The sequence below is a fragment of the Astatotilapia calliptera genome, chromosome 20 (assembly GCF_964374335.1).
Source record: "Astatotilapia calliptera chromosome 20, fAstCal68.1, whole genome shotgun sequence".
In the NCBI taxonomy this organism is placed as follows: domain Eukaryota; kingdom Metazoa; phylum Chordata; class Actinopteri; order Cichliformes; family Cichlidae; genus Astatotilapia; species Astatotilapia calliptera.
In genome coordinates this window covers 34303918-34331802 of record NC_137441.1, presented here as the reverse complement: position 1 = coordinate 34331802, position 27885 = coordinate 34303918, and the positions used below count along the sequence as shown (strand labels likewise).

The 27885-nt window shown below is 39.1% G+C and overlaps 2 protein-coding genes across 5 annotated transcripts in view; both read right to left on the bottom strand.

Annotated features, from left to right (window-relative positions):
• Positions 1-1306, bottom strand: part of dip2ba (DIP2 acetate--CoA ligase B (putative)a) — a 48127-nt gene extending 46821 nt beyond the window's left edge. The window contains exon 1 of the mRNA XM_026153337.2: positions 979-1306. Coding sequence (XP_026009122.1) covers positions 979-1063 — 85 coding nt within the window. The 5' untranslated portion in view covers positions 1064-1306. The remainder of the gene's footprint in view (positions 1-978) is intronic.
• A 6230-nt stretch (positions 1307-7536) lies between these two features.
• Positions 7537-27019, bottom strand: atf7a (activating transcription factor 7a). 4 transcript variants are annotated; one of them, XM_026153998.2, is made up of 12 exons: positions 26914-27019; positions 19426-19497; positions 14520-14616; positions 14204-14316; positions 13623-13787; positions 13290-13438; positions 11338-11431; positions 11116-11235; positions 9982-10125; positions 9493-9681; positions 8928-9033; positions 7537-8222 (listed from the first exon to the last, which is right to left on the bottom strand). In XM_026153998.2, the coding sequence occupies exons 2-12, from the start codon at positions 19471-19473 to the stop codon at positions 7990-7992; spliced, it is 1458 nt and encodes a 485-aa protein (XP_026009783.1). In that variant the 5' UTR covers positions 19474-19497; positions 26914-27019; the 3' UTR covers positions 7537-7989. The 4 variants fall into 4 exon arrangements, with proteins under 4 accessions (XP_026009783.1, XP_026009784.1, XP_080150409.1 ...); XM_026153999.2 differs by lacking the exon at positions 26914-27019 and adding an exon at positions 25999-26324; XM_080294283.1 differs by lacking the exon at positions 26914-27019 and adding an exon at positions 19673-19691.
• Between the last annotated feature and the right edge of the window lie 866 nt (positions 27020-27885).

Sequence of the window (27885 nt, the reverse complement as noted above, 5' to 3'; positions counted from 1 at the left end):
GTGGGGCAAGCAGCTGCTCTGGGGGAGGGGTTGATATCAGCCCTGCTTTGGATAAATGAATGGTCCCAATATTGGGGTGCATACACACGTGACAACAAGCCTCACATCACTGTGACCACAGGCACAGGGCAGTGTAGTATATGAGGAGGAGCATAGGCAGGTAAACCCATGATTCCAGTAATAACAGGGCTGCACAGGTGTGCAAGGCTCGGTAAACTCTACGTTATCACTCCGGTGAATATCACTGAGGTCACAAACTACGTGTGGTAACTACGGGCAGTCATACATGACAGGCTGTATCTTCATATGACACCACGAGCGGATGATGACTATAGGCCTGCTCATCTGATTTCAACACCACTCACAGTGACTCACACTTTTATAGCAATCAGCCGGATTTTTTTCCCAGATGAAAGTTGAGGTTTCAATTACGTCTAACTGGGAGCCATGTGGTTACAGCTGAATAAAATCAATACAATATGAAGAAGTACAACTGGATAACAAGAAAAGGGGTACAGCCCTGAACGCCTTTCAACCAAGCCACACACACACACACACACACACACACACACGTAGTGGTGTTTAAAGACACACATTCACACAGCAAACGAGAGGACTTCTGATCTTGTTAATCAACCTTCAGTTTTAAATGAGCTTCGAGAAAAAGAGGAATATAACAAAATAAACAGAAACAAGGGGAAATGGATGGAAGCCTTTCTCTTCCTCATGTACAATGCTGCTTGCCATGCACTGCTAGCTCAAATGCCCACATCCTGTACTAGCACAAAATAAGCTAGGTGGCAGAGCCTGAGAGCCTGAAGCATGCTCTCATTCAAATTTTTCATAAAGGAAAAGTAGACGATGAGGATGAACCTCTGGTATAACCTATGCCGGTCAGCCCAGACAGCTGAGACATACACAGCTAGCCTGACAATCTGCTACAGCATCCCCCCCATCAGCCCCCCGCCCCTCCTTTACCTTCAGACAGCTCCAGATCCAACTCAGCCAACTGGTCTCTAACCTCTTTAGGCAGGGCGGACAAATCCACGCCGCGGTCCGCCATGGCTTCGCCGATAAACTCGAGTGGCGTCTAGTTGAAAAGAAACCGGGCTGTTGCGAGGAAACGTTAAAAAATTAAAAACAAAACCCCTCCCTCAAGACACAAAACAAGCACCGGAGTGGGAGAGACAGTCCATCCGCACGGCTGGCCCTTCCGCCATAATGGGGGAAACTCACCAACGGCAACGGGCGGTCACGTGACTGCATTTACCTCGCCTGCGTGTGTTGATTCGCCGCATCCGAGAAGGGAGGAGGAGGTGGAGGTGAAGGAGGTGAGGGTCTCACCGACACCGCTGCTCCCCCTGGCGTTTCAGTGGCGAACAGACACACACAGGGAGACACGGACACACAGTCCCCGCCCTTCATTGAGTTCAAGAGGGTTAAAAGAAAAGATTAAAACTTCTTTATAAAGATGACTGAAGGGTTTTTTTTTTGTTTGTTTTTTTTTGGGGGGGGGGGGGGGAATACAGGTTTCACGCACGAAATGCACATGTTTTGTGTGATCGTTTACTTAACTGTGCATGTATAAATCAATTAAAACGTACTCGACTTACTAAAAAAACTAAACCACAAAAACTGAAACTGGTGCAGCATCTGATTCCTGCTGTTAGCAGCTTTCTGGGACTCAGAAGATAACCTAATGGCCGATTTACACTACAGAGGTGCAACAATAGTCAATTTCCAGAGAGATCAGGGAGAGAAACTTTGCTGGAGACCAAAAATAGTGTATATTTGTCACACTTAAATGCTTTGGATCATCAAGCAAACTTTGATATTAGGCAAACATAACCTGAGTAAATGCAAAATGCATTTTTAAGTATTGATTATGTTTAGCAATCAAACCTGCATAAAAAGGTAACTACCCCCTTTGTTAAATCATGAATTAAAAGGCTTTTCTAAGGATCCACGGTGAGAGCCATTAGCCACTTATGGAGAAAACATGGAACAGGGGTGAACCTTCCCGGGAGTGGCCGGCCTACCAAAAATACTCCAAGGCTCGAGATTCATCTAGGAGATCACAAAAGAACACAGAACAGCATCTAAAGAACTGCAGGGCTCATTTGCCTCAGTTAAGGTCAGAATGTGATGCTTAGTTGCTTCAAAACGACTTGCCCTAAGTGATGGACACATGAATTCTGCTCACTACCACAAAACCACATTTCTGAATGGCTAAAAAAACCCAACAATAACGAAATGAAAGTTTTGTTGTGGTCTAGTGAAAGTCCATGCTTAGATCACAATGTGTTGTTTTGGCATGACCTTAAACCGGCTGTTAATGCTCAAAAACCATCCGGTGTGGTTGAATTAAAACAATTCCTCAATAGCAGAGTGAAAGACTCAGTGCTAGTTATGAGAAATGCTTGATTGCAGTTCTTGCTGTCAAAGGTGGCCAATTATTAATTATTAATAACCAGTTATTATGCTTAGGGACAAAGATGGGTGAAACATGTACGTGTGACAAATATGCAAAGGTATAATATTAATAATTTATAACATTGCCCAGTAATTTCCTGTTAAGAAATTACTGGAGGGTTTTTTCTGTTCTTGTAAAGAACAAACAGGAAGTGCCACACAGGCCTATATAATGCAGAGAGTCAGATATTTGAAAAAGCCACAGCACATTTCTCTGGCTCTGACATGAGTTGAGAAGAATTTGACTTTAAGTCAGTCTTTGCAAAGTTCATGTAACACACAGTTGCAGTGCTGAAAACTGCCTCTGCATAAGCTCATAAAGTGACCTTGAGCACTTACGATCATCAGTGTGGCATCTTCACTGTAACCACGCTAAAAATAAATATTCCCTTCAGCCACTCCCGCAGCAGTTTAGGACTTCTCCAAAAAGTTCTGTTAATGTTTTTTTCTTCTTCTAGGAAACATGGACATTGTCTTGCGAGGAAAACAAGCTTCAAAGCAAACTGAACATAACAACTTAATTGCAGACTGCTGTCACTCTGCATTTCCAAAAATACTGGATTACTGGACAGCAAAACACAGCTTAAAAGCAGGGCCACAGCGAGCATTTTCTAGGCCAACAAGAACCCCTTCACACACCCGTAATGTCACAGGTAGTTATAATTCTTTAACCATTTGGATTTTGAGTTAAATGTCTAAGTATATGGACTGTAAATGTACAGGATGGTTTAAACATTTACTGTTTTTTTAGTCCAGTCCTTGTACCTGAGCATTTCAGAAGAAAATGTTTTATTATTTTTGTTTGTTTGTTCCTTCTTGACTTATCACATTCACTATATTTTGAGAAAAACTTGACCTTGAAATCGAGGTCACCAAGATTTTTAGCAGATTAAACCATGATATGAATTTCAAAATCTTACATCCCCTCGTTCTTGAGTTATCACATTCACAAACTTGGATGTCCATGCCGCCTGTCCACCTGCTAGCCTGGCAGGCGGACAATACTCCATCAGCCTTTTACATCTAGCTGACGAATAAAACATATTTTTGCACCAACCAAAATTACTCCACGAGCACAGCAACAGCAGGTCACAAAAGAAACCAGAACGGCATTAAAGAACCGGATTCTTCACGTGTCAGTTAAGGTCAGAGTTCATGATTCAATAATAAGAAAGAGACTGAGCAAAAATGGCATCCATGAGAGAGTTCAAGGAGGAAACCACTACTGACTAAAGAGAGCGTAAAAGCTTGTCTCACATTTGCCAAAAAACACCTTGATGATTCCCAAGACTTTTGGGAAAATACTTTGTGGTCTCGTATTAAACTAACGCAGTGTTTCAGAAAAGGAACATCATACCAGCAGTAAAAGAGGGTGGTGGTAGTGTGATGGTCTGGGGCTGTTTTGCTGCCTCTGGACCTGGAAGACTTGCTGTGGTAAATGGAACTATGAATTCTGCTGTCTACCAAAACATCCTGAAGGAGAATGTCAGGCCACCTGTTCATTACCTCAAGCTGAAGCGCACGTGGGTTCTACAGCAAGACAGCGATCCACAACACACCAGCAAATCCACCTCTGAATGGCTTAAGCAAAACGACATGGCCTAGTCAAAGTCCTGACCTGAATCCGATTGAGATGCTGTGGCATGACCTTAAAAAGTTGGTTCATGCTTGAAATTCCTCTAACATGGCTAAATTACAACAATTGTGCAAAGATGAGCGAACCAACTCATTGCCAGTTATCGCAAATTCTTGATTGTACACTGGTTGCTGCTAAGGGTGACCCAACCAGTTATTAGGTTCAGGGGGCGATCACCTTTTCACACAGGGCCATGCGGGTTTGGATTTTATTTTCCCCTTAATAATAAACACCTTCATTTAGAAACTGCATTGTGTGTTTAATTGTGTTATCTTTGTCTAATATTTAAATCTGTTTGATGATCTGAAACATTTAAGTGTGACAAACATACAAAGTAGGAAATTGGGAAGGGGGTAAACACTTTTGCACACTAGTGTAATTTGGTATGGACAAGTAAAGGACAAAAGTAGATCGGTAGACACGGTCGGCCTAAAAAATATCTAATACATATGAAAGTGTCTGAAATTCATGTACTTAAAAAACTGTTTGCTGAAGCTTAATCAAAATAGTCTCAGTGGAAGGCTGGCTGTCAAGAAGACATGCTTAAGAAAGGGAAATGTGAGACACTGTCAGTCATGGATTGGCCTCCTCGGAGTCCAGACCTCAACATTATTGAAGCAGTGTGGGATCATCTAAAGGCAGCTATCAGCCAAAGAAGAGCTTTGAATGTCCTTCAAGAAGCCTGGAGAATTAATCCTGAAGATTATTTAAAGAAATAACGGGGAATCTTATGTCACAGAGTTCACACTGTGCTGAAGAATAGAAGTGGTCATACCAAATATTGACTTTCAAGCTCATTAGAATTGTACAAACTGTTATTGTTGTTGTTTTTGCCTTAAAGATCCACATATGTCTGCATGCTTCAATAAATCCATGCATCAATTTCCCATTTTCCAAGCACAATATTTAAAAAGTGAGGAGGGGCTCAAAATCTTTGGACAATATTGCAGAAGTACTTGAAAGAGTATTATTCAATGCCTTTGTATACATCATTTCCTTTCATATCTCTTTTTAATCAAACTAAGTCTCCACTTTAATCATTCATATTAATAATTACATTACAATAGAAAACATGTTTTGATATGATAACTGAACACAGATAAAACAGTATAAATGTTCATTATGATGTAGTTTCTTTAATTAAAACTGCAGCACTGTAAGTGTTCATGGTATTCCTCTTGGACATGCATGGAAAAGTAAATATATTCATATAGTACAGATATGTACAATACAAGGACAATTTTAGAAATTATCAGTCCAACAAAGGGAGTGTGAAAAACCATCAATACACTATGTGTAATTTTCACATTACTGTATTTCCCACTAAATTGCTATGTTTAGAACAAGTCTGGCCCATCGTTAACAGGCCAAAGACTGTAAAGATTATTGTTATTTGACCAATTTAAACAATAAGTTAGACAACGAAGCTCAAAAGACACGACCAATTGTTAAAAGGTATTAAAAAAAAAGAAGAAAAGAAAAAGAGGGGGTAAAATTTCTTTTAAAAGGAAAAAAAAAAAGAACAAAAAGCACAAGTCCATTTTTCTGTTGAGAAAACAAACCAACAAAAACACAAATCGTTGTGTTAAAGAAATTAGTCTATATTCATCAGCGCAATCAGAAGCGTTATGATGAAGAGTGTGGTGCTAAAGACAGCACGCAACAAAATAATACAAGAAAACATAAAAGCTAAATGCAGTTTGAATTTTCATTTCAAATGAACAATCGTCTATTTGACTGCCAGCAACTTACACAAATTGCCGAGGTCGCCGTTGAGACTGTAGGAGGAGAGGTTCAGTCAAAAGGGAAAAGGTATTAAAGTTGCTCAGCAAATTCCCATTTGTGTATACAGTACAGATAACAGAAAACCATCATTAAAGAAAAAACAAAAAAACATTCTGATATCTCTGAAAAAAAAAAAAGTAAATTGAACAGAAATACAAAGCAATAGTTAACCTGCATTACTTTAGTGCATAAATGTCCTTATGTTAATAAGTCATATCCTGTTTTTGAAATATCATATCTCGCGAAAATATTAAGAAAGAGGGCAAAAGAGGGACAGGGGGGGGAAAAAAAAAAAAAAAAGCAAACCACTTTGAGCATTCATGTAAAAATATATCGATATCTGGATAAAACATCTGGGGGATATTGTAAAAGAACTAGAGCCTTTCAGAAACAGTCACAAGACAGCTCGTCTTCTGCCCTTAAAGCTCTGACCACTGGAGATGTCTTTGCTCCGTCTCTCCACCAGATGACAGACAAGTACTTCAATATTTTAACAATATTCTAAAAAGACACTTTTTATTTACTTAAAGGCCTCAAAAAGCTTTGTTTATTAATTAAATGTTATATTTATTGATGTTCATTTTTTCCCAATTTATATACACTGACTAATATAATTCTCTAGAGCCGTTTTTTGCCCCCATACAAGCAAATCTGTATATATTTATGTGAGGGGGGGTATCGGAGGCACAAATGTGATCTTAAGGCAAAATGATCAAACACTGTGTGAAAGACTGTGTGTAAGTGCAAGTTACAAGCAGTGATATACTGTCATAGTGCCACTGCAACCTCTGAATCACAAAATAACAGTCAGGGTATTCACTTCTGTCCCAGGACAAGTACCAGATAGTCTTTGGAGAGATCCATTATGGCTTAGTTTCGGTTTGGTAGAGAGCATACAGAACAAGGGGTTCATCGCATTTTCAAACGAGCAGCAAAGGATGTGCAACCATCCTGAAAAGTGTGAAAATAACAGTTACAGTAAGTCCAGCAGGGCCCACACACGAAGAAAACACAGTCACCAGAACAGTTACATGTAAAAATGGAAAGAGGCATCCATTTACACACCAATAAACCACCTGCCTGTTTCAGGAAATATGAAAAGGTGGAAAAAGTTCAATTCCCTTCAGGTCAGGAAAAAAAAAAAAAATCTGCTCCAACAAACTTATTTTTAAATCGCAATCTAACATAATTTTGGTTACATGGGTCAATCTGGGAGGACGTGCCAATTAGTTAAAAGAAATATAGCTGCGCATACTGTATCAAAAACCCTATTAGAAAAGTCACATGCTAACAATCTAGCTAATAATGCATCAGATCAGGAGTAGGCAAACTGCTATGTTCTGATGTACATAAATATACAATCACACACACACACAGTTAATACACTTTATCATAAAGGGGTGTACATGAGGTAAGGTTTTTGGGTCTAGGTTGAGATCGTGTTGTGGCTGAGAACCATTTACTAAAGGTCTGAGTGAATAATTGAGATGTGAGTCAGAGAATTCTAGACAACTATCGCATCTTTGGAGCCGAGGATGTATAGGGAGGCATTCTGTGATGGCATGTGTGGGTGTGCGTGCAAGGCTAAAGTGACGAGGAGAACAAGGCACTGTTCCCTGCTGGAAAAAGTGTAGAGCCCTGTGTGCTGTTTATATCGGATTTAATTCACACACACAAAAAAAAAAGTTTACGAAACACCTGTGCGGCACGTGTCCACGTGGGAAGATCGTTATGGCAGTATACTTGACGCAGTCCTACAGTCCAGTGAAGAGTCCTTATTACTGAGGGTGAGGACAGTTGAGTAGGGACGCACAGGAGGAAACAGGGGGGAGGGGGTATTGGAGTCCAGCCCCTGTAGTCTATGGCAAAGTTAACAGGAAGCTCTCTTAAAAGTCTCAGTCCTTTCCCAGAAGGCTGCTGATGAGCTCCAGGCCCCAGCAAGATGGCTCCCCAGGAGGGTTAGAAAGACCACAGAGGGGAGGGGGGGCAGAGGAGAAGATGTGAAATTCTGAATTTAAAAATGAGGGAACCTGGGAGGTGGGAGTCTTTTCTACCCTGGGTGACGAGCCAAGTGTGGGCCTTGGTGGCATCGCTCATCATCTGGCAGCAGATTGAGACTGTGCAGCCATGATAATGTGAGAGGGTCCGCTCTCAGCTCTCTGCTGCTGGCCCATTCCTGCCAGCACTGACATGGCCATAGCCTCAGCTGCTGCCCTTGAGCTCAGGCCGTTTTGCCCCGTAGAAGGGCTAGGCGCCAAAGAGCTGTGCTGAATCACCGGGGCAGGGGAACCTGTAGGCTCTGACATGTCTTTCATGCTCTCGTCTGCAGCTATACAAAAAAATAAAAAGGCAACACAGGCAAAGATATTTATCTCATTTATATTGAGCACATTCCACAGTTTTCATTGCTGAAAATCTTTGGACATTATGTTAATTTTTATTCGAGTGAAAATCAAGCTATATTCAGTAACTTTATCCCGTCCAAAATCAAGGAAATGCCCCAAAAAATACTATAAATAAAACAAGAAGTACTGGAACAAAGATTTTGCTACTTAATTATAGTTCTTGTTTTATTATTTTAATGTTACCATCAGCCCTTAGCAATATCTAAATTGCAAATGTTGCTTTTTTTAATCCAACTCTATTAATAATTTTTGGACACATTATTATCCACTGTGGCCGTTGCCATAACAAACTGAACCCTAATTATTTCAACAAAATTACAATTACTTTGTGGGCACTGAAGAAAACTACAGCTCACATGAAGATACTAAAGCCACAGCAGCATGGCTATATTGTAACCCAGGCCTGCTCATTTCTTCTTGCAATCACAAGTAGAGAGCTACACACCAAAGCCGTGTGTTTCGATTAAAATGTGAGAGCGACTTTGAGGTTCAAATTTCATTTTCGCTCTTTATGCTTTGCGCAATACATCTACTATATTTCTACATATCTAAGACATGCAATTCAGACTCAAGTTTCCTCTAACTTTAAATAGAACCGTGTGAACAGGGCATAGCTGTGCAGGGCTCACCTAAGTAGGCAGTCTTCTTTTGTAAGGTGGTTACAGGACAGTCCTTGTGGGCCAGCAGCAGCTGCTTTAAATGAGCCACCTCATTACGCAACAGAGACACTTCATTCTGAGAGGATGGAAAAGAAAAAGAAAAAAAAATCAGACTGATTAGTACTACAATACTAAATTTCAGAAATTACATTACACTTCCCAAACCAATAAGGAAAAAAAGTAATGCTTGGTTATGTAATTTAAAATACAGACTTCCCATATTTTTCTTCCCTAATGGATTTTCCGGTAGAAACAAAAAAGTTGAAATGGTTTTGCTTCCACTGCAGAGCAGCGTACATTTCCCACAAGGCGTAAGGTGTAAATATTACCTAAAATTTCCATTTGACAAAATAAAGATATGAAACAAGATGTAGTGGTTTCCATTGTTTCAAATCTATCAGCTATGTTCATTTGCAAAAAGAATTTACTCAATACTAATGCAAACTCATTTATCTTATCTGGAATCCACCTCTCAAACTTTTACAAGTAGTTAGAAGCCCCATCACCAGCATCCACCCACTGGAGGCCCACTCACCGACAGTGAGACGTTCAAAGTGCTGAGCTCCTCGGCTTTCTTCTCTAGGGAGCTGACCCACAGTTTGCGTTTCTGTCTGCAACGGGATGCTGCCGCCCGGTTCCTCTCGAGGAAACGCTGCCTTCGTTCGTCGGGGTCATCGTCTGTCGTCCGCCGTCGACGCCCACCTGTAGGCTGTGCTGGAGATACCTGGAGGGAGAAGCAGGGTAAAGGTCAGAAGGAAACACACAGACAGACGAGATGAGTGGAAAAAAGACGAGAAAAGGGAAGTATGAGTCACAGTTTCATTTTAGCCAGCACACACCAGAGTCATCTCGGCACAACAAGAATATCCCCAATTTTCTGTTAACTAAAACAAGTGATGTGATATATAATAAAGAAAGTTTAGATGACTTAGATGTGATCATCTTTAATCCAAGTTTAAAGCATATTTTGTATGGATGAAAAAAAACATGTTACAGTCAGGAATTTATACTTAACATTGAGTACCTGAGGTTGTGCAGGTGATGGTGCGTCTGGCTGCTGGACCAGCAGCTGACTCTGTTCTGCCTTCTGAGGTACCATGGGGCTGCTGCCCATGGCCATGATCCCCATACTCTGTCCTGACGGGCTTTGCAGCGCAGCCTTCAGACGCTACAGAACAACAGTCAAATAAGCAACATCAATAACAGCCACAGGAATTTAAAAAAAAAAAAAAAAATCATGAAAAACTTCATTGTAACTTTGTAGAAAGTCATAATCAAAGCGTGTCTGAATCAGTGCCAACAGCATGTCTACAACTTCACTGTGCTGCGTCTACATTAACTGATTCACACTTTGCAATAACAACCTGGACAAGACCCTAGTTACCAATTTTTGGCATGTTTTAAAGTTGTTTAAAACATGGAGAAGCCTGATTCTCTCCGAGGAGAACATTTACAGATGTGCTCTCTCTGAACTGTTTTCAGCAACAGATTCATGTGACCTCCTTCAGTCAGATCTGGAGGCTTTATATGCTCCCGCAGCAGTTCTCGGATTTTGATCATGTTTGATTTAAGTTGTGACTAATTCAGCCGTGATGATTTAAAAAGTGATTGCAGCCCTGAAGGTACACAAGCAGTCAAATGTTATATATGCATGTGTATATATATATATATATAAAGCAACCTCGATAATGATCATATCGTATTAGAAGCGCCATGAACAAAAAGATTCTGCAGATCAGCCCGAAACCCCCCCAACCCCAAATAAAAACAAAAAACCCAAACTAAAGTTTGTCTTTAATTACAACGATGATCATCTTCTTACGACTGAAGGAGTGAGGGGCTAGGGTAAACAGAGGAATGTGCTAAAGGGGATACTTTATATGTTTTAAATACCATAAACAATGACTGCACTCTCTCAGTTTCATCTGGGACATAGCTGCAAGGTGGAAACTGTGCATGAATCTCTGTGTGTGCATTGCACTATCATAAAATGAGTGCAAACTGTGTTGTCAGGTGAAAGGGTTACATAAACAAGCAACCACAGTAAAAGATCATATGACGAAGGACCTAAGCCTGTGCAGCGGAAGGCTGGAGGGTGAAGATGGAGACAAAAAGAACAGATAAATAGATAAAAATAGAGAGCTAATCTAGTGCTGACCATCTTGGCCTCTGAGTGGATGCTGTAGCCAGAGGGGGAGTTGGAGCCGCTGCTGCTGCCTCCCAGAGGAGGACCAGGGATCCCAGGAATGTTGGGTACCATGCACATGGGTCGAGCCAGCTGGTGATCAAATATGAGACACAAATGCATGGGTTAAAACTAAACCAACTTCTAAGTTATAAAGTAAAGTTACAACATACTTAGACTGTTAGTCTGCCTTACATTAATGACAGAAGGCATCTGAACAGGACCAGGCAGCACAGGCACTGCCTGACCAGAGGGAAGCATCATCATAGGGTAATGGCTCGTCGGTGAACTGGAGAGACAGACAGCAGACGACAAATAAGAAGAGGAGATTCACTCTTGTGTTTGTTAATGAATTTTAAATTATGCTTTTTAAGAAATAGAACATGCAGTCCATTGCTTAATGATGAGAAAATATTTCATAGATTCATGAACTAAACTGTATTTTGTTCCTCTCAGGGTCAGCCACAATCAAATGACAAACCTGGGTTGATGTGTGTAACACAATATTATAATCCAGTAAAAAAATACAATTTTATTTGAGTTGTTCAAGGTTATTGTGACTTGCTAAAAACTGAACTAAAAACTAAAACCAGTGTGGAAAACACATTTTAGATAGTTAAAATAAAAATGAAAACTACACTTGAAAAATAAATATGAATATTTAAACTAAGCTCAAATTAAAACAGAATTTTACTGTTTGCTAGTTTGGCCAAAAAACAAAACTATTACAACCTCCCTGATAAGGCAATGATGGTCATGTTTACTGAGACTTTGTATAGTTTTGTGTTATTATTATATTTATTCATCCATCTACTAAAAAATTGAAAATAATACAAACTAGACTAAAACTAAACATTTTCAAACAATAGAAACAAAACTGAGACAAGAAACCCCAGAGTGGAAACAAACTGAAACTAAACTGAATGAAAAACAAAACATCAAAATGGGGGAAAAAAAGACTATAGTAGTTCTGATATTAATGACGTGAAATTGTTTGATCTTAGCTTAAATATGTAATTCTGTCAAATATAAATATATCTGAATGCAAACACTCCAAATTATGATTTAACATATATGCATTCCCTCTAATACCAGTTTTTAACCAGTTTAATGCTGTTTCACATTTTACATGTCCAAAGATAAAAAGTTAAGATTTATATTATGACTTCCTTTGAAACCTTGAGTGTGACAAGCAAGGGATTTTTACCCTCTCTGCAGCCATTTTCACAAATGTGTGAAGTTGTCGACTTTTGTCTGAAACACTGTGCAGCGTCCGTGCTTAACTTGACTGATTCAACAGCAAATATAAACATTAATTTATCATTTTTTATTATTTATAATGGTTATAAATCCTATGCATATAATATTGCTGCAGACATAAGGAAGAATCATGTTACAGGTTCATGGGCTGAGTTTTGTGCAGGATATTGCAAGCTGTAGCTTCCCGTACAGTAATTGACGTACTACACATCGTTGGGCTTTTATGCAACACATTAATGTCCATAAATGAGAAACATTTTGATAAGTTATACCCAATTATAAAATGCATGAGTTTAGAATGCAAATAAACTGATATGCTATAAACTTTCTCTTATTAGCGTGTACTTGTTTTCAGTGAAATGTTACAGATTTTATGTGAACCATGATCATCTTTTCCATTATCCCAAGATAACATCTAAATTGCTGCTGTGTTACTTTACATACATCTGTATATGAAAATAAAGACTTGTGTTAACAGGGGAAAACTGCAACAGCTGGTAATCCTAACACCTATTTTATAGTGTCTGTAACAGGAAAAACAAATTCAATAGTTCCCTTTAAAGCTGCGTATCTTTCTTATTAATCATGAATACTTCGCAAAACTTCACATCCTATTTCACAAGATCAAAACTGGCATAATTTTTGGTCAGAGCACAGCTTTTGGTTGTTTTTGACTGTGGCTGACCCGTCGGGACCACAAAAAAAGAAGAAAAGAAAAAAGAAAGAACATGATGGCATCTTTGATATTAAAGGTTCACTTGCAAGAACATGAGATGTTGTCACATTGTTTGCAAAACATGTTTTTTAAGCTAGAATTTATTTTAAGTTGAAGATTAAGCTTAAAGAGTTTAGCAAAGACCAACCAAAGGATTTGGAACTTAACTTACCCCAAAGTACGATTTGAGGGTGGAGCCTGTGTGATGACGGAAGTGGGTGATGGCATGGTGGGCTGCAGAGCATCAAAGCCCAAATGTAGTGGGAGGGAACCTGGACGCACAATAGTCGGGGTAGGGGCTGAATTCCTGGGTGGTGTGTCCTACAAGATTAAAACAAAAAATAAAATAAATTAGGCTTTTATGTCACACATCATTTGTACCCCCAAACAAATTTCTGCAACCACTGCAGCCACAATGTATCATGAATTACTTGCAACATCACTTAGCGATACTCCCCTCCTCTCTAAACACCTATGCAATCCCCCTTATCAAGTTTTCTTGTACCTTTCCTTTAACTAGAGGCTCCCTGTAGCTGTCCGACTTCCCAGATGTGGAGTCAGGGCTGTCTGGGGGTGAAGAGTCGACTTCTACAGGTGCCTCCTGTTTCACCTTCACCTCTGATGGTGTCTGCAGGCTCATGTCCAAAGCCACTGAGTTGGAAGCAGGGAGCTGAAAATGAGTTACAGATAAAGAGAATAATCTTACACTACATATAGATCAAAGTATATTAAAAAAAGAAAAAAAAAAGGGAAGTGGGCATTCATCACAAACTAAACAGCCACAACCCCAGCTCTGAAACGCATATAAAGTGCAATAAAACACCAAACAGTTTAAAAAGAAATTGCTGCAAAAACTGAAATGTAAATGACACACGGACTGTGTGCAAGGCACGAAGTTCAAGTTTGTAAATTTTTTGACTGAATTAATACTTGAGATAAAAAAGAAGGAAGTAAAATGTAATTCTTTCTGGTCATGTCGAGTCTCTGTAGAAAATTTCTTCGGTTACTGTACACTGTAATGCACACGGTCATGCACAAGCGCAGAGATAAAAGAAGATAAAATCATCAACCGCAAGTGTTGCTTACAGAGTTCTTGGCCCTCTTCTCATCATCATCTTGTTCAAAGGAACTGGCCAGCTCATTGAACAGGCCAACCTCCTCGCAGTTCTTTAGGAAACGAGTGGGAGTAGGTGTCTGGTCTAGGAAAATGTAATGAGCAGATATAACTATTCAAAGTAACAACACCACAGTTAGTTCACACTTACACTGAATGTAAAACCCCATGTGATATCTAGTGTTGGAGCACGCTGACGTTAGGGTAAATATTGTCCATCTGAATGCTGCATGAGGACATTTAAAAACACAGTGAAGATGAACGTCTGTCTCACACGGACGAGAGTACCTGCAATAATGACCGAATCAGTCCTGGCTGGTCCGAATTTCAGCGTCATCTCATGTTTGTGTTTGTGTACTGCCAAGTGGTCCTCGTTGGTAAACCTCTGGAAAAGCGAACAAGACAAAAGAGAACATTATATGAATTAGCCAACAAGAAACGGCAACTGCGTTCTGAAGAGACATCCTGTTTTTTGTATTGCTAAAATCAGCGATAGATAATCTTTTGTGGCCAACACATGCAGTCTGTGGAGCACGCAGTATGTGACAAAAAGGTGAAAATGTCAACAACTTGATAGAGAAGTATATATAAATAAAAATAAAGGAAGAGGGAGAAAAAAAATATCGACAGAACTGACCACAAAAGCTGCAGAAATAGCTGCACACGTAACTTGGTGTTGTCCAATGAATTAGTGTGTAAAACACATGTATGAACTGTGAGTCTGTAATGATAAAAGAAAGTCTGAATTCTGTTACTTCCTTTTGGCTGCTTGCAGCTTAAGCTACAAGCAGCCTGGCGTTAGCTCAAATCAACCGCACAGACGGCATTAACAGCCGTCCTCGGAGACATGGAACTTCTTTTGAGAAGTGGTGAGGTGATTCACTCGAGAGACGTAGGAGAAATAATCTTGGCTCTGGCACCAGCCTATTCACCATTCACTGAGGCCTATTTTAGGGTCCCGTGTTGCAGTTGCGAGTTCAGTCGTGAGAGTGAAGTGGAAACACAGTCAAGTGTCGGGGGGCTTATTTTTAGCCCGACCAGGAGCATCACCAATACGTGTCCCATCTGTCTCATTCCTCTGAACAAGGCAGCTAGGTCTTGTGGAGAAAAACTATCTCCAACTAATCTCCATGTATGAGAAAATGGCAGCTAGGATTACTCCTCCCCACGCAATAAATACTGGACATCATATAATAGGGGAGCTGCTGTTGTTGTTTTTGTTGTTGTTAACTTGGTAGAAGGAAAATCCTGAGCAAAGCCAGGAATCAATCATCCTTGTTCTATTATGGGCATGATTCAGACTTTCCCAGTAGAGAACTGTTGCATTTAAAAGGGCAGCATTAAAACAGTATTTGGACATAAAGGATACAATAATTAGCAGCAAATCGCAATTAAAGGCCAGAAAATGTATAAACATATAATGAAGGTGCTGGCAAATGTACAGGATAGAGTACTGAACCTCAATGCCTTTAATACCGACCACTACCGCAGAGTAGTGGAAACCATCAAATCGAATGCCTTGTCAGTATTATAACGGAAATTTGATTGTTGCCAATTTTAGACTGCATTTTCATTTACATGCATTACTTGCTTGTTAAGATAACACCAAGCCTGTGTATATCAATATTTGTATATTACTCCTGTTTTAACTGCTGTGGCATGTGAGCTGGACCACTTGTGGTAAGAACCCTGCAGAGCACTAAACAGATTTTGTCTTTTGTTGTTTTGGTTTAAGAAGAAAAAAAAAAAAAAAAAACCTCAACCCTGGTTACCAAAAATCTGATGATGTGGCTCCATCACTAACTGAAGAAACAATTCACTTAGCTTGTTAACAAAGTGGATTCATTATCAACTACAGAGCCACATTTTTCTCTCAGGAGTAGGCAGAGATGAAAACCAAGCTAAAAGAAAGTAATATTACAGTTAAGTGATCACAAACATGACTCCCCAAAAAATTCTGTAATCTTAACCAGCGAGAAGTTGTTACATGTGTACCATGACAACTTTATTCAATTTCACCTGTTTTTGTTTTATTTCAATGATGCCTTTGACTTGTGTGTGTGTGTGTGTGTGTGTGTGTGTGTGTGTGTGTGTGTGTGTGTGTGTGTAAAGCAAGTGCATCTGATACCCCCGTGTTGGTGTAGTTCCTGCATTATCTTAACGCTTTAGAGCCAATGGTATCATATTTGATACACAGTTTCTACAAATTAAAGCTAATACGTGCAAATGATTTTTTTTTTTTATCTCATCAGAAAGTTCAATAAACACTCAATTTCCAAAAAATTTAAATTTTCTGGCAATTATTTGCAGATGACACAAATATTTTTTGTTCTGGGGGGAATCTAAAGGAGCTGCTGGATACAATTACTTCAGAAATGTGCAAAATTAAAAAATGGTTTAACAGGAACAAACTATCGCTAAATCTAAGTAAAACTAAAATTATCTTATTTGGGAATTCCCTTAGAAATGCACAAGTGCAGATTCATGTAGATGGTGTGGAAATTGAAAGAGTACTTGAACATAAGTTTCTTGGTGTGATTATAGATGATAAATTGAACTGGAAGTCTCATATAAATCATATACATAACAAAATTTCAAGAAGTGTCTCAATCTTGAGTAAAGTAAAACACATTCTGGACCACAAATCACTCCACATTCTCTATTGTTCCCTGATTGCACCGTATTTGAATTACTGTGCAGCGGTTTGGGGCAATACTTACAAATGTTCGCTATCATCAATCTTTATATTACAAAAAAGGGCCATAAGGATAATCCATAAAACTGGTTACAGAGATCATACAAATCCACTATTCTTAAAATCAAAAATTCAAAAATTCACAGATCTGGTTCATTTTCTCACAGCACAAATTATATATAAAGCAATAAATAACCTGCTTCCTGACAATATTCTAAAAATGTTTTCTAAAAGGGAACGGGGATACAATTTGAGGGGGGAATTAAATTTAAAACATCCTCGTATCCGTACAACATTAAAAGGTTTTTGCATCTCTGTGTGTGGAGTGAAGCTGTGGAACAGACTAAGTAAAGATATGAAGCAATGTCCAAGCATGGCGCAGTTTAAAAAGCGGTTTAAGGATATGGTTTTTACAGGGTACAGGGAAAAGGTAGAGATTTGATAGGGTGTTCTTGTCTAATATTTTCATGTGTGTGCGCATGCACGGGTTTGTTGGTCTGGGTACATATGTATGTGTATATGTATGTATGTATGTATGTATGTATGTATGTATGTATGTATGTATATATATATATATATATATATATATATATATTAAATATATATAAAATTGTAGGTTGTGTATCCTTCAGGTGTTAATGGGGTTATTGAAAATGTGTATATGTGCGTATGTGTGTATATACGTAGGTATGGATAGATAGAAACATATATGTGTATATATTTAAAAAAAAAAAAAAAAAAAAAAAAATTACACATAACATATAATGTAATTACAAGGAGGTATTTCTGTAGTCTATTGATACTAGATAGTGGAAAAGGGGTGGGATTAAATAAGCTTATGCTTCTTCCTGCTCCTTTTTGAACATGGACGTTATTTGGAGTTGTGGTTGCTCGTTTTCCTTTTGTTTGCTTTGTTCATTTGTCTCTTTTAATTCTATTTTTTTTTTTATACTTTTTCAACATGTTCAAAATAAAGATTCAATCAATCAATCAATCAATGGTTCAGGCTTTAGATCAGGATCAGCAGTGCAACTGAACGATCATGTAGTTGTGCTATCGTAGCTTTGCAATGTGGGGAAAAAAGACGTTTTCCTCTTTGTTTATATAAAATTCTGTTCTGGAAAGAATTGTAAGAATTTCAAGTGTTTTCTTTATTTTTTCGTACAATAGAATAAATATATGATCATTAGCCAAATTCTTGGATAATGCTACTCTAACATAATTATCATGACATAGAAACACCAACACAGTGATATCAGATAGTGTGTGTAAAGTGACTGTGTTTCTTAAAAAGGTGCTAAGCAAATGTGATTTCTTTTCTCATTATTTTTGTTTTGCATTTCTTCTGCCCTTTGACATAGATTCAACCAAAACAAAAGAAAGAAAACTGTTTGTTTATAACCTTGTACAGGTTCTCTAAAGTGAGGTGGCACTGCGATACTGACAACATACCCAAACATCTAGCACCACTCTGCCATCCCACACCTGTTTATACAACAGTCTGGCTCTAAAACAATGCTTTGAGAGTGACACAGCTGCAGACCAGCACTGTCATCCACATCACTTTGCCTCTTTAGGTCTCTGTTGCTTAAGCAGTAAAATAAATTAGTAATCAAACCAATGAAATATGCAGAGTATTTACATCACAAAAACATGTAAAGAAAGACAAAGGAAGGGTCCCTAGATGTCTGCGATGTTCTGAAAAGAAAATTACCAAACAACTCATCATCACTTATTTATCGACTATGCATGTTCAACTGCTTTACATGACTGCTGTTCAAACCACAATCCCATTCTTCTGATCAGAGCATGGAAGAAGTCCCAAGAATCCCAAGTATTGCGTAAACCCATAAACACTTTCTTCCTTCAGATTCCCAGGAGCCATTTCACTACTAGCTCTAAGGATATCACACCCAAATGAACACAGCATCAGACATGATGATTTCCTGTGTTGAATAATCATGAGTCTAAGAACAGACTCCTTTTTAATTTCTTCCTTCTTCTATTCTATGATATCAAACCAAGCCTCGTCGAAACACCACGTAACAGGCATGTGAGTGCACTACTGGCACTCAGCTGAGTCACTGCCTCGGCTCAAACCTGTGTCTGCAGGCGCTTAGAAGTCAGCAGTGACAGGTTGAAACAATAACGGTGCTGATTACTCACTGGAGCTTCCAGTGAGTCATTGCAAAAGGAGACAGCATTGTCTCACAAAACGGCATGCTAGCATGAATGTCATCGGTGTGATGTTAATTATAAGTGTTGCATAAATATGTCCGTTTACGCTTGCAGTGAGAACGGATCTTTTCAGGGTTGTTGTATATAGCGCTACATTAAAACCAGTGCGTTCTCAAAAAGAACGTCTATTTATTTTTAGGTTTCATATAGTTTTCTTTGAGAAGTACAATACTGTGAAGTGCAGTACTGACCTTTGGTAAGCAATTACAAAAGGCAAAGATTACTACCACAGAGAGCAGGACATGAAAAGAGAGGACTTACCTGTCCGCATCCAGGAGCACTGCACACAAAAGGTCGGTCGTCCCCCATTTTTGCAAAGAGCCTGCAATGTAACTGTGGTAGAGGAGAAGAAAAGAACATTGTTGCAGCTTTTTTTTTTTTTGTTGGTGTGTGTACTGGCAAAATCCTGAAAACAACAAAACAGAGATGCTGTGGCTTGTAGTCTTTAGTCTGAGCAGGAAGCCGAATGGTATTTAAAAATAACCCTGGCAAGGAGGAAAACACGCACAGTGGCAGCGAGAAGAAGTTTCCCTGGTGATACTTCCTTCACACACACGGGGGCTTCGGGCTGGCCAATGAGGAGCCTGCTTACACGAGAGGACGGCAGCTACCGTTTACACAAAGACATCTCGGTCTCCTTCTCTTTCCCTGTCTCGTTTTTCCTCACTTCCAATGCCTCCTTCTCTCATTACTACTCTCTCCTCACCTCTCTGCCACCTTGCCTCCCCTCCCCTTCTCGTACCCCTCATTCAATGTTTCCCGCTCTCTGAGTCAGCTGTTTCTCTGTGCACGCACATGCAATCTAAGGTTAAGTACCTCCTCATTCACTTTATGAAGGTTTTCATGTGTTTCCACACAACAGATCTCTGGCACTGGACACATTCCCATTGACCTCGCTGCGTTTTGTTCTCCAGGTCATCTTACTACTTCTAAATGAACATCTGATACTTATATTTTAAATATTATGAAATTTTGCAATCTTAAGGTGGATGGTTCAGCTCCTGAGAAGCAGGATGAAGAGTTTTAAGGTAATTTGACATAGCTAAAACTAACAAGTTTTTTGAAACATGAACATTTAACCACAGTTTATTGTTATATTAGTAAGTACTTTAAATTATGTATAGTTTTTTTTTTACCAATATGTATATATTGTTAGAGTGTAGCTACCTTTTGCTAGCTGGTTGTTAACATGACTTACAAGAAAAACACATTAAACATAAAAAAGTTCATCAAAAGATAACCATTATTTCAAAAATATTTCACGGCATAATCACGCCGTTTTGTATTTCTTAACTTCTAATAAATGTGCCCCAGGATTTTAGTTTTAGTGTACTATTAACACAGTATTAACAGTATTTTGTAAAGTAAGTAAAAATAGAGGCATATGTGGGCAGCACTGTTGGCCCTTCTAATCTACTAAAAAACCTAAAAAGCTTTCCAATAAAAGTTATACACAAAACCCCTCTCACCTTCTTATTATATGCTGTTGTTGAGAGTTAAATACGTGCATGTTTTATTTGTTTTCTTCTTCTGAAGTGGCAAAAAAATGCAAGCATACTGCTTCAATCTCTAATGCCACCAACCCACCCCCACCCTGCGCTGCTCTGCACAGCTGAACAACACTGCACGTGGAGACAAACTGGGAAGTTAGAAAAATAACTCATTAAATTTAAATCGGGAAATTGGAGGGGAGGGGGGAGGGGGTAGAGGCAACGGACATGAATGTTTTAGCATTCTCAGCTGGCCCAGAGTGACGTCTGGCAGCTATTACACAACACTGTCCCACTGAAAATACACCAACTGCATCGAGGACTTTGTTATGTACACACGCAGACACAACCAACATGTACACAAAGGAAAAATAAAGCCACTCACTGGTATTTATGTAATATACTGTATATATTATACTCAATGTTCTCCAGCTCTTGAGCAAAAATGTTGTCAGACTTTTGTGATTTAACACAAGCCCTAGGATGTCTTTTGTGATTCACCTCTTAAACTTTTACTTTAAAAAAAAATGCTGATTTGAAGACGGGGTAGACTCTCTGTTTTTACCATCAACTGACAGTCCATAATTATCTTTCAGTTTATTGCAATTCAAAAAGCAAAAGTTTTCCAGCTTTAGAAAACATATATTTAGAAAATATAGCCGATGGGCCAATCACAGGTCTTTCAAGACCAGACCAGTTGAGCACTACCTTACAACCACTGGCAGGCAAAGTGAATAACATTATACATTATTTCATTACAACAAAACATTCTGCTGGAAAATCCTTGCCCCTGGTATTTATGTATTATGCATTTATACATGTTATTGTGACACATACCAACTAAGCATTGAGGCAGTCTAAAGTTGTCATGATACTAGAATTTCAAACTCGACACTTGTACACAGAAAAATATTCGATACCCTTTTCAATACCACAGGCAAGATTTTCTGCGTCCTGCAACTAAATAATGTCAAAGTAGTGATATCGTGAAAAAGTTAACTTTTTTTTTTTACACTAATTTTCCATAAATTACAGATTTTGAAGGTTAAAGAAATTTATCTTCACGAACAAAAACTGAAAGACCTAACCGGTCTTTGATTGGATTTTAAAACTGACCTCACAGCTGGCAACAACAAAACAAGAAACAGATTTTGATAAACATTTGTTAAAAATAAAATAAAAAAAGCTCAGGTTTCTCATCTGGTCCACATCTGCCGGCAGCAGATGTTGAATACAGTTCACACTGCTCCTCAGTCTGCAGCTCTTCACATACTCAGCTCTGCTCTTCAAGACTGAAACCCGTCCAATTCTGCTGCACTGCTCCAGATTTCACTCTCTATTTGCTCCAATTAGTTCTCCACACTCTGGACTCTCTGCTCAGTTCAACTATGCTTCCCCAACTGCTCTGAAAAGCCAGCAAAATGCCCAGTTCTCCATGTGTCTGTAATCCAGTCTGTTACAGCTCAATAGCCCATTCAGCCTGCAATAATTATTCATCTTTTGTTTAACTACAGTCGACTATCATCTGTTAATGATAACATATTACTAATGTGGCTATGGGGCAATTACTAATAGTTAAACAGCTATCATTACCATGTGTGCTGGTTAGATAACTGTTTAATATTTCAATGTTGTTGAAACTAGAGCTTTACTGACCTCTGAAATTCCTTCTAAAGTGTTGTTCGGTATTATGGACAATAACTACTTCAGCTGTTAGTGAGGGGAGGAGCTGTGGGCCTGACTACAATGGTGCTGCATGCAGTTGTGTGTCAGCTGGAAGATGCAAAGACACCACTGTTTGCATTGATACTCTTGCAAACGAGTATCTTAATTTAATATTAATTTTGAGCGCAGGTTTTTTTGTGTGTGACAACAATGGTAACGTTCCTCGCCCGATTCCCCACTCAGCAGGACAATGCAGCCACTACAATGCAAAAACTGATGAGTACAACTTCCAACATCCTAAGGTGATTGAGCAACTGCGGGATGCACCGGAGCAAACACCACACCACACAGCTACCCATACGGCCCAAGGGATCACATCGCCAAAGTCATCCAATGAGAAGCCACGAGACATTCCCAGACGTTCCCGGTCAATAGCCCAACAGGGCAGAGATGTTATGAAAGAACACGTTCACCTGGGATATAAGGATTTGAATCTTGTTTGCAGCCAAGCATAGACAAATTTTCAACAGGTAGGGTCAAAAACCAAAGAGGAGAAATCTGTTGAGTGTAGTAACATTGCAGTCTCATTACTTTTGAGTAGGGCTGCCACGATTTGTCGACTAGTCACGATTACGTCGATTATCAAAATCGTCGACGACTGATTTAATAGTCGACGCGTCGTTTGAAGCTTTGTAAGATCACAAAAGACGCAGGAATAAGTGGCAGGATTTAAGAGTGTAATAACGGACTGAAACAGAAGATGGCAGCATTGCATGTACAAGGATGTCAGCTACCGTTAAACCCCGAAGAAGAAGAAGAAGCAGCTGTGTCCCAGAATTCATAGCGCGGCCCAGCGCAGTTTCCAACAATGGCGGCAGCTAGTTAGTTTTAATGTTACTCTTATTATTCTTTCTGGGTCACAAAATAAACGTTTAACATATTTTCAGGCGAGAATGTAGCTGTGCAAACCTCAAATATCTGCTCAGTTTATCAGGACACCACATATTTTCAAAAGCGCTCCGACGTTTTCGGAGACATCTGTTACCCACTAGCTCGTTAGCGAGCCGGGGGCTAGGCTCACTAGCGCCGTGAGAACACCGGACTCCCCGCAAATCGTTTTCAAACCCACCACCGTCTTTCGCTACTCAGGTTAAATATATATGAGTCACTTAGATAACTTAAAATGTTATTGTTTGGCTTTTTTTTTAGTATTTTATTTGTTCCTGAGTAAATCAGTTTGTCTGAGATTAAAGTTATAGTTTTTACACAGCTGAATAAACGTCAAGCAGACAACTGATTATCAGAAGTGTGAGATGCTCCAGAATATACTCCAGTGTCCTGTTATATTTTAGATAGCAAGGAGTTTATTAAACTTCACCGAAACAATCTGCAAATTTCATTAAAATTTAATAAACTATCATCTTGTCTTTATTTTTAGTTAGCACAGACCTTAAACACTTAAAGCTGTAAGCTAATGATAGTTATATAAGAGCAGATGCTGCTGGTGCAATAAGCTGTAGTTTTACGTCCAATGGATGATGATCTGATTAGTCGACTAATCGCAAAAATAATCGGTGACTAGTCGACTATCAAAATAATCGTTTGTGGCAGCCCTACTTTTGAGCAAAAATTTGTTTGTGAATTAAAAAGTTGCTTAGTACATAGAGTTTTTTGACAAACTGGAAAGAAAAGACAAATTAAAAATGTTTAGCATTTCACTATTTCTGAGTTACTGACCACATTAACCTCGGCTGTACCTCTAACATGTGTTGTGCGTGTCATTTAACATTATTGAGTGGGACAGATTATTCATTTTTTTGGCGAGGCATAAATGTCTGAAAGTTTTCCCAATGTTGAAGTCAGTATATTTTCCTCCTTCCATCTCTCCCTCTGCAGTCCTTGAGCCAGCGCGCGATTACCGAAGCCTTGCGCTGGAATAAGACACTCTCCCGTGAAGCTTAGCTTGTAATAAACCTAACGGTTGTGTCTCGCTGCTTCATGAGAAAAGGGGTCTGCATCATATTTGCAGGCAAACGCTGCCCCTCTCTGCACACGTCAAAGAACCCATGAAACAGAGAAGTCTGATTTCTTGCAGGCAACAGGTCAGTGCAAGGCCCCTCACAAAGTGCTTCCAATCTACTGAGTCTATTTGGGTGGACGTGTCTGCAAACGAGATACTCCATCTAGCTCGTTATACCGAGGGTGTGGACTGTTTGAGGAAATGGACACATCTGGCATCAGGAGTAGGAACAGATTTCAAAGTTTACATCTTACTAAAGACATGCTAGACATTAACTTGGCTGGCTGGCACCAACATGAAATGTGGGATTTGATTTTGTGGAAAATCCACCATAAATTCCAGATGACAGGGGTGGAAAACACCATTTGTTTTCATAGCTGCCCCAACCAATTACTTAAACTGATTAAAACAGATGTGTTAAGGTCTTTTCTTCAGCATCTTTTACTTGCTTCACATTAAGAAGCCATCCGTAATTACCGCCTAGATTTATTTTTTTTTTTTTTTTTTACAGGTAGAAATTATACAGTTAAATTAATGTTGCGACTGTCAGAAGTGTCTCACTAACGTTTTCCTATACCCTCAAATAGCTACTTCATGCAGACCCCCAATTTCATGCGAGATAATCAGTCAACTCGTTACATCAGTCCTGATGCACATCACTGATATCAATTACAGGTTTTGATATCAAGTATTTTCACCTCCTTTCATCCAAGGTGACATGGAAGCACTCAAAGCGTTCTCATTTCTGTCTCTCTCATTGAGTCCCAACATTAACTTGGATTTCTCCGACTCAGCAGGTGTAAGGGAACAAGTCCCAGCTATAATCAGCCACAGCCATCCAGTGTTTGACGCCGCCTGCTAGGAAACTGACTAAACAAACTGTATTAATAGCTTGCACTGCAGCCATGACTGTGGAATCTGGGGCTTAAATTGCCAGAGGGTAGGGAGACCCCACAAAGAGAAAAATAACTAAAGGGGGCTGGAGGGGAGAGGGATAAAAAAAGAAACCGTGAAAGAAAAAAATGCAAATCAAATATGTGCTTGGATAATTATGGGATCAGAGGTGAGCATTTGAGACAGGACATCCAGGTTTATGGCTGGGTGTGTGCAAGAACCAAAGTGTTTTGTTTATGTAAGCAAAGTGAGCACAAGATTTAGTAAATGGAACAAAAGAAATCCTATTCCTACTTCTGCATAACCAACAAGGCCTGAAAGCTAAATCAGTGTTGATGCAGGACAATACAGGATGGACTCAAGGGAGCTTCCTAAAATTAAATCAGAGACATTTTGTAGATTTGATTGTGGTCTGCAACTTTAACAAGCAAATATAGATTTATAACTATAAATTCAAAAAGAAGAACACCACATTGAAATGTAGCCAGTAGCTTTTACCCATGCTCTACAACACTTTCAAGCCAATCATTACTTAACTAATCTAATCAACAGAAATGCCTAAAAGCATGCAATATACACTTTAAAAAAAAAGTTTCATTTTCAAGCTGCAAAGAACATTTGTGTTGGGTCCAACTTCCAAACATCTCGCATTACTCTTCAGTAATTGCATGTATTTGGTTGGACAAGACATAGTGCAGTTTTCTCAGTTCTAACACTTCTCTTAGTGAAGGAATGATGCACAACTCTGCCAAAAACATGACCTACATTTCTCAGGAAGGTGTTGACATGGATGGAGACATGGATCGTGGAGCGTTGAGCAGTTCAAATTGCAATACTGTGGATATCATTAGTACTTTTTTTTTAAGGTTTTCTTGCAAACCCAAATTCTCGCAATATATCCTACCGCCAAAAAATCTACACGAGCGCGCTTTTTTCCACATATTCGGCAATATAAACGAAGATTATTTTAAAGTTGAATTCCCAAAGTTCCACAAACTTTAGTTCCTTTGTGAAGACACCGCTAACTGTGTCGAAAAGGTTTGTCTTTTTTAGCCTCCATTACCTCTGGCTACGTACGGGTACATAAGCCCAGCCTTTTCCCGTAACAATGCCGCCTATTCTGTTCAGCAATTGGCCACGAGAGCGTCAGTTAGCGACTTCTAGGGCACTCATAGGTTCGAACCCTGTCAATAACGTCCGACAGCTGAATCTGATTGGCTAAAATCTCGAAATCAACTTTTTTTTCCTATCAACGCAAAACTAATGGCTAGCTAATGTGGCTAGCGTTAACAACAGGCCGAGCGCACACTTAAAAAGTGAGTGATAGCAGCACTTGCTACCACTTTCTGCCATGACAATAGACATATATTAAAATCAATTTAATAACATCCGACGTGAATTGCTGTATTTCAAAGTGCACTTCGGGTATTTAGAGTAACAACAGCCGAAAAGGCTAGCACTTAGTTGGTTGGCGGAGTGACACTTGAGTGCAAAGCGAGACACAGTGGGTCCGAATGAAACGTTGTAGCTCCCACAACAGTTTTGACAACTACATAGACGTGTCGTTTTAACGTCAGCAAACACTGAAAAGTGTCGTGTCGAGCGCGACATTGTAATCATTTACTATACTCGAATAATCTATGGTGAATTTAAAGGTTAATAAAGTGTTTACAAACTCACCCTCGCGCCCCTCTCTCTGACTCCCCTCTCCTCTCTCTTGGAATTTGACACTCCCCTCGACGCGGACTTATCGCGAGATTTCGTACAAGCTATCTCTGCCTGGCCACATGTAAAGAAATGCACCAGAAAGCTCCTACATTTATTTGTTTTGTTTTGTTTTAATTTAATCATAATGAAAGTTCTGTGTATATAAATTCAACCCAAATTTTCTGCAGTTTAATGATGAAACGAAACTTAATTTTTGAATATTTTTCTGACTCATCAGAAATTGTAACCCTTACTCTTACATTTTTTTTCTTGCTGCTATTTCTGTGTCTGTATTCCCCCCCTCAGCCTTTGTATATATCTTTAAGCATAGGATGACTAGATGGGAAAACAGTCTTTATGTTTTCTGTGTCATTTATTAAAGCTTAAACAGAGAAACATTGACTTCAAGTCCACCTATACAGTGGGTGCAATTAAGATATTAATTGTAACTGACTCGTGAAAAGAGGTAAATTTGGCTTTGCAGGGTAAGAATTCCCCTCATAACTGTATGAATTTGATGGGTTTTCGAACAATAAACTTTTGCGAATATAACACATCCTTTTAAGTACTGTACATCGTATGTAGAAGCTTTTTGGAAGCTTGAACTGTCACTTACATTTTTAAGATATGTCTCATTTGTCTGATATCATCAACATGTCATTAATTTAAAAAGTTACTGACTGTGCATCTGTGTGATTCAAAAAACATGATAAAACATTAAAATGATGATACTTGTGGTGCATATGGTTATTAGTTTCATGATATCTTCATTTTTTCAAGTCACTGATTGAAGTTTTGTTACATGGTATGTCACAGCTGTCAACAGTGGGGTCGTTCCCCTCTTGATTTGGTTTCCTTCCTGATACTCTCAACTTATCCCTTTGTAAAGGTACAAGCCCCAAATAGCTGGTTAAAAAAAATCACAAATGAATATGCCTGAACTTG

Bases quoted from the DNA above. Each gene is read 5' to 3' on its own strand.
- atf7a (XM_080294284.1), bottom strand. From the start codon at position 19,524: ATGTTCTTTTCTTCTCCTCTACCACAGTTACATTGCAGGCTCTTTGCA. The intron at 11,432-13,289 runs GTAAGTTAAGTT...CTGTCTCTCCAG, and splicing joins CCCTCAAATCGTACTTTGGG to TTCACCGACGAGCCATTACC. The intron at 9,682-9,981 runs GTACTCAATGTT...TTCTCCCTCCAG, and splicing joins CATCACCTGCACAACCTCAG to GTATCTCCAGCACAGCCTAC.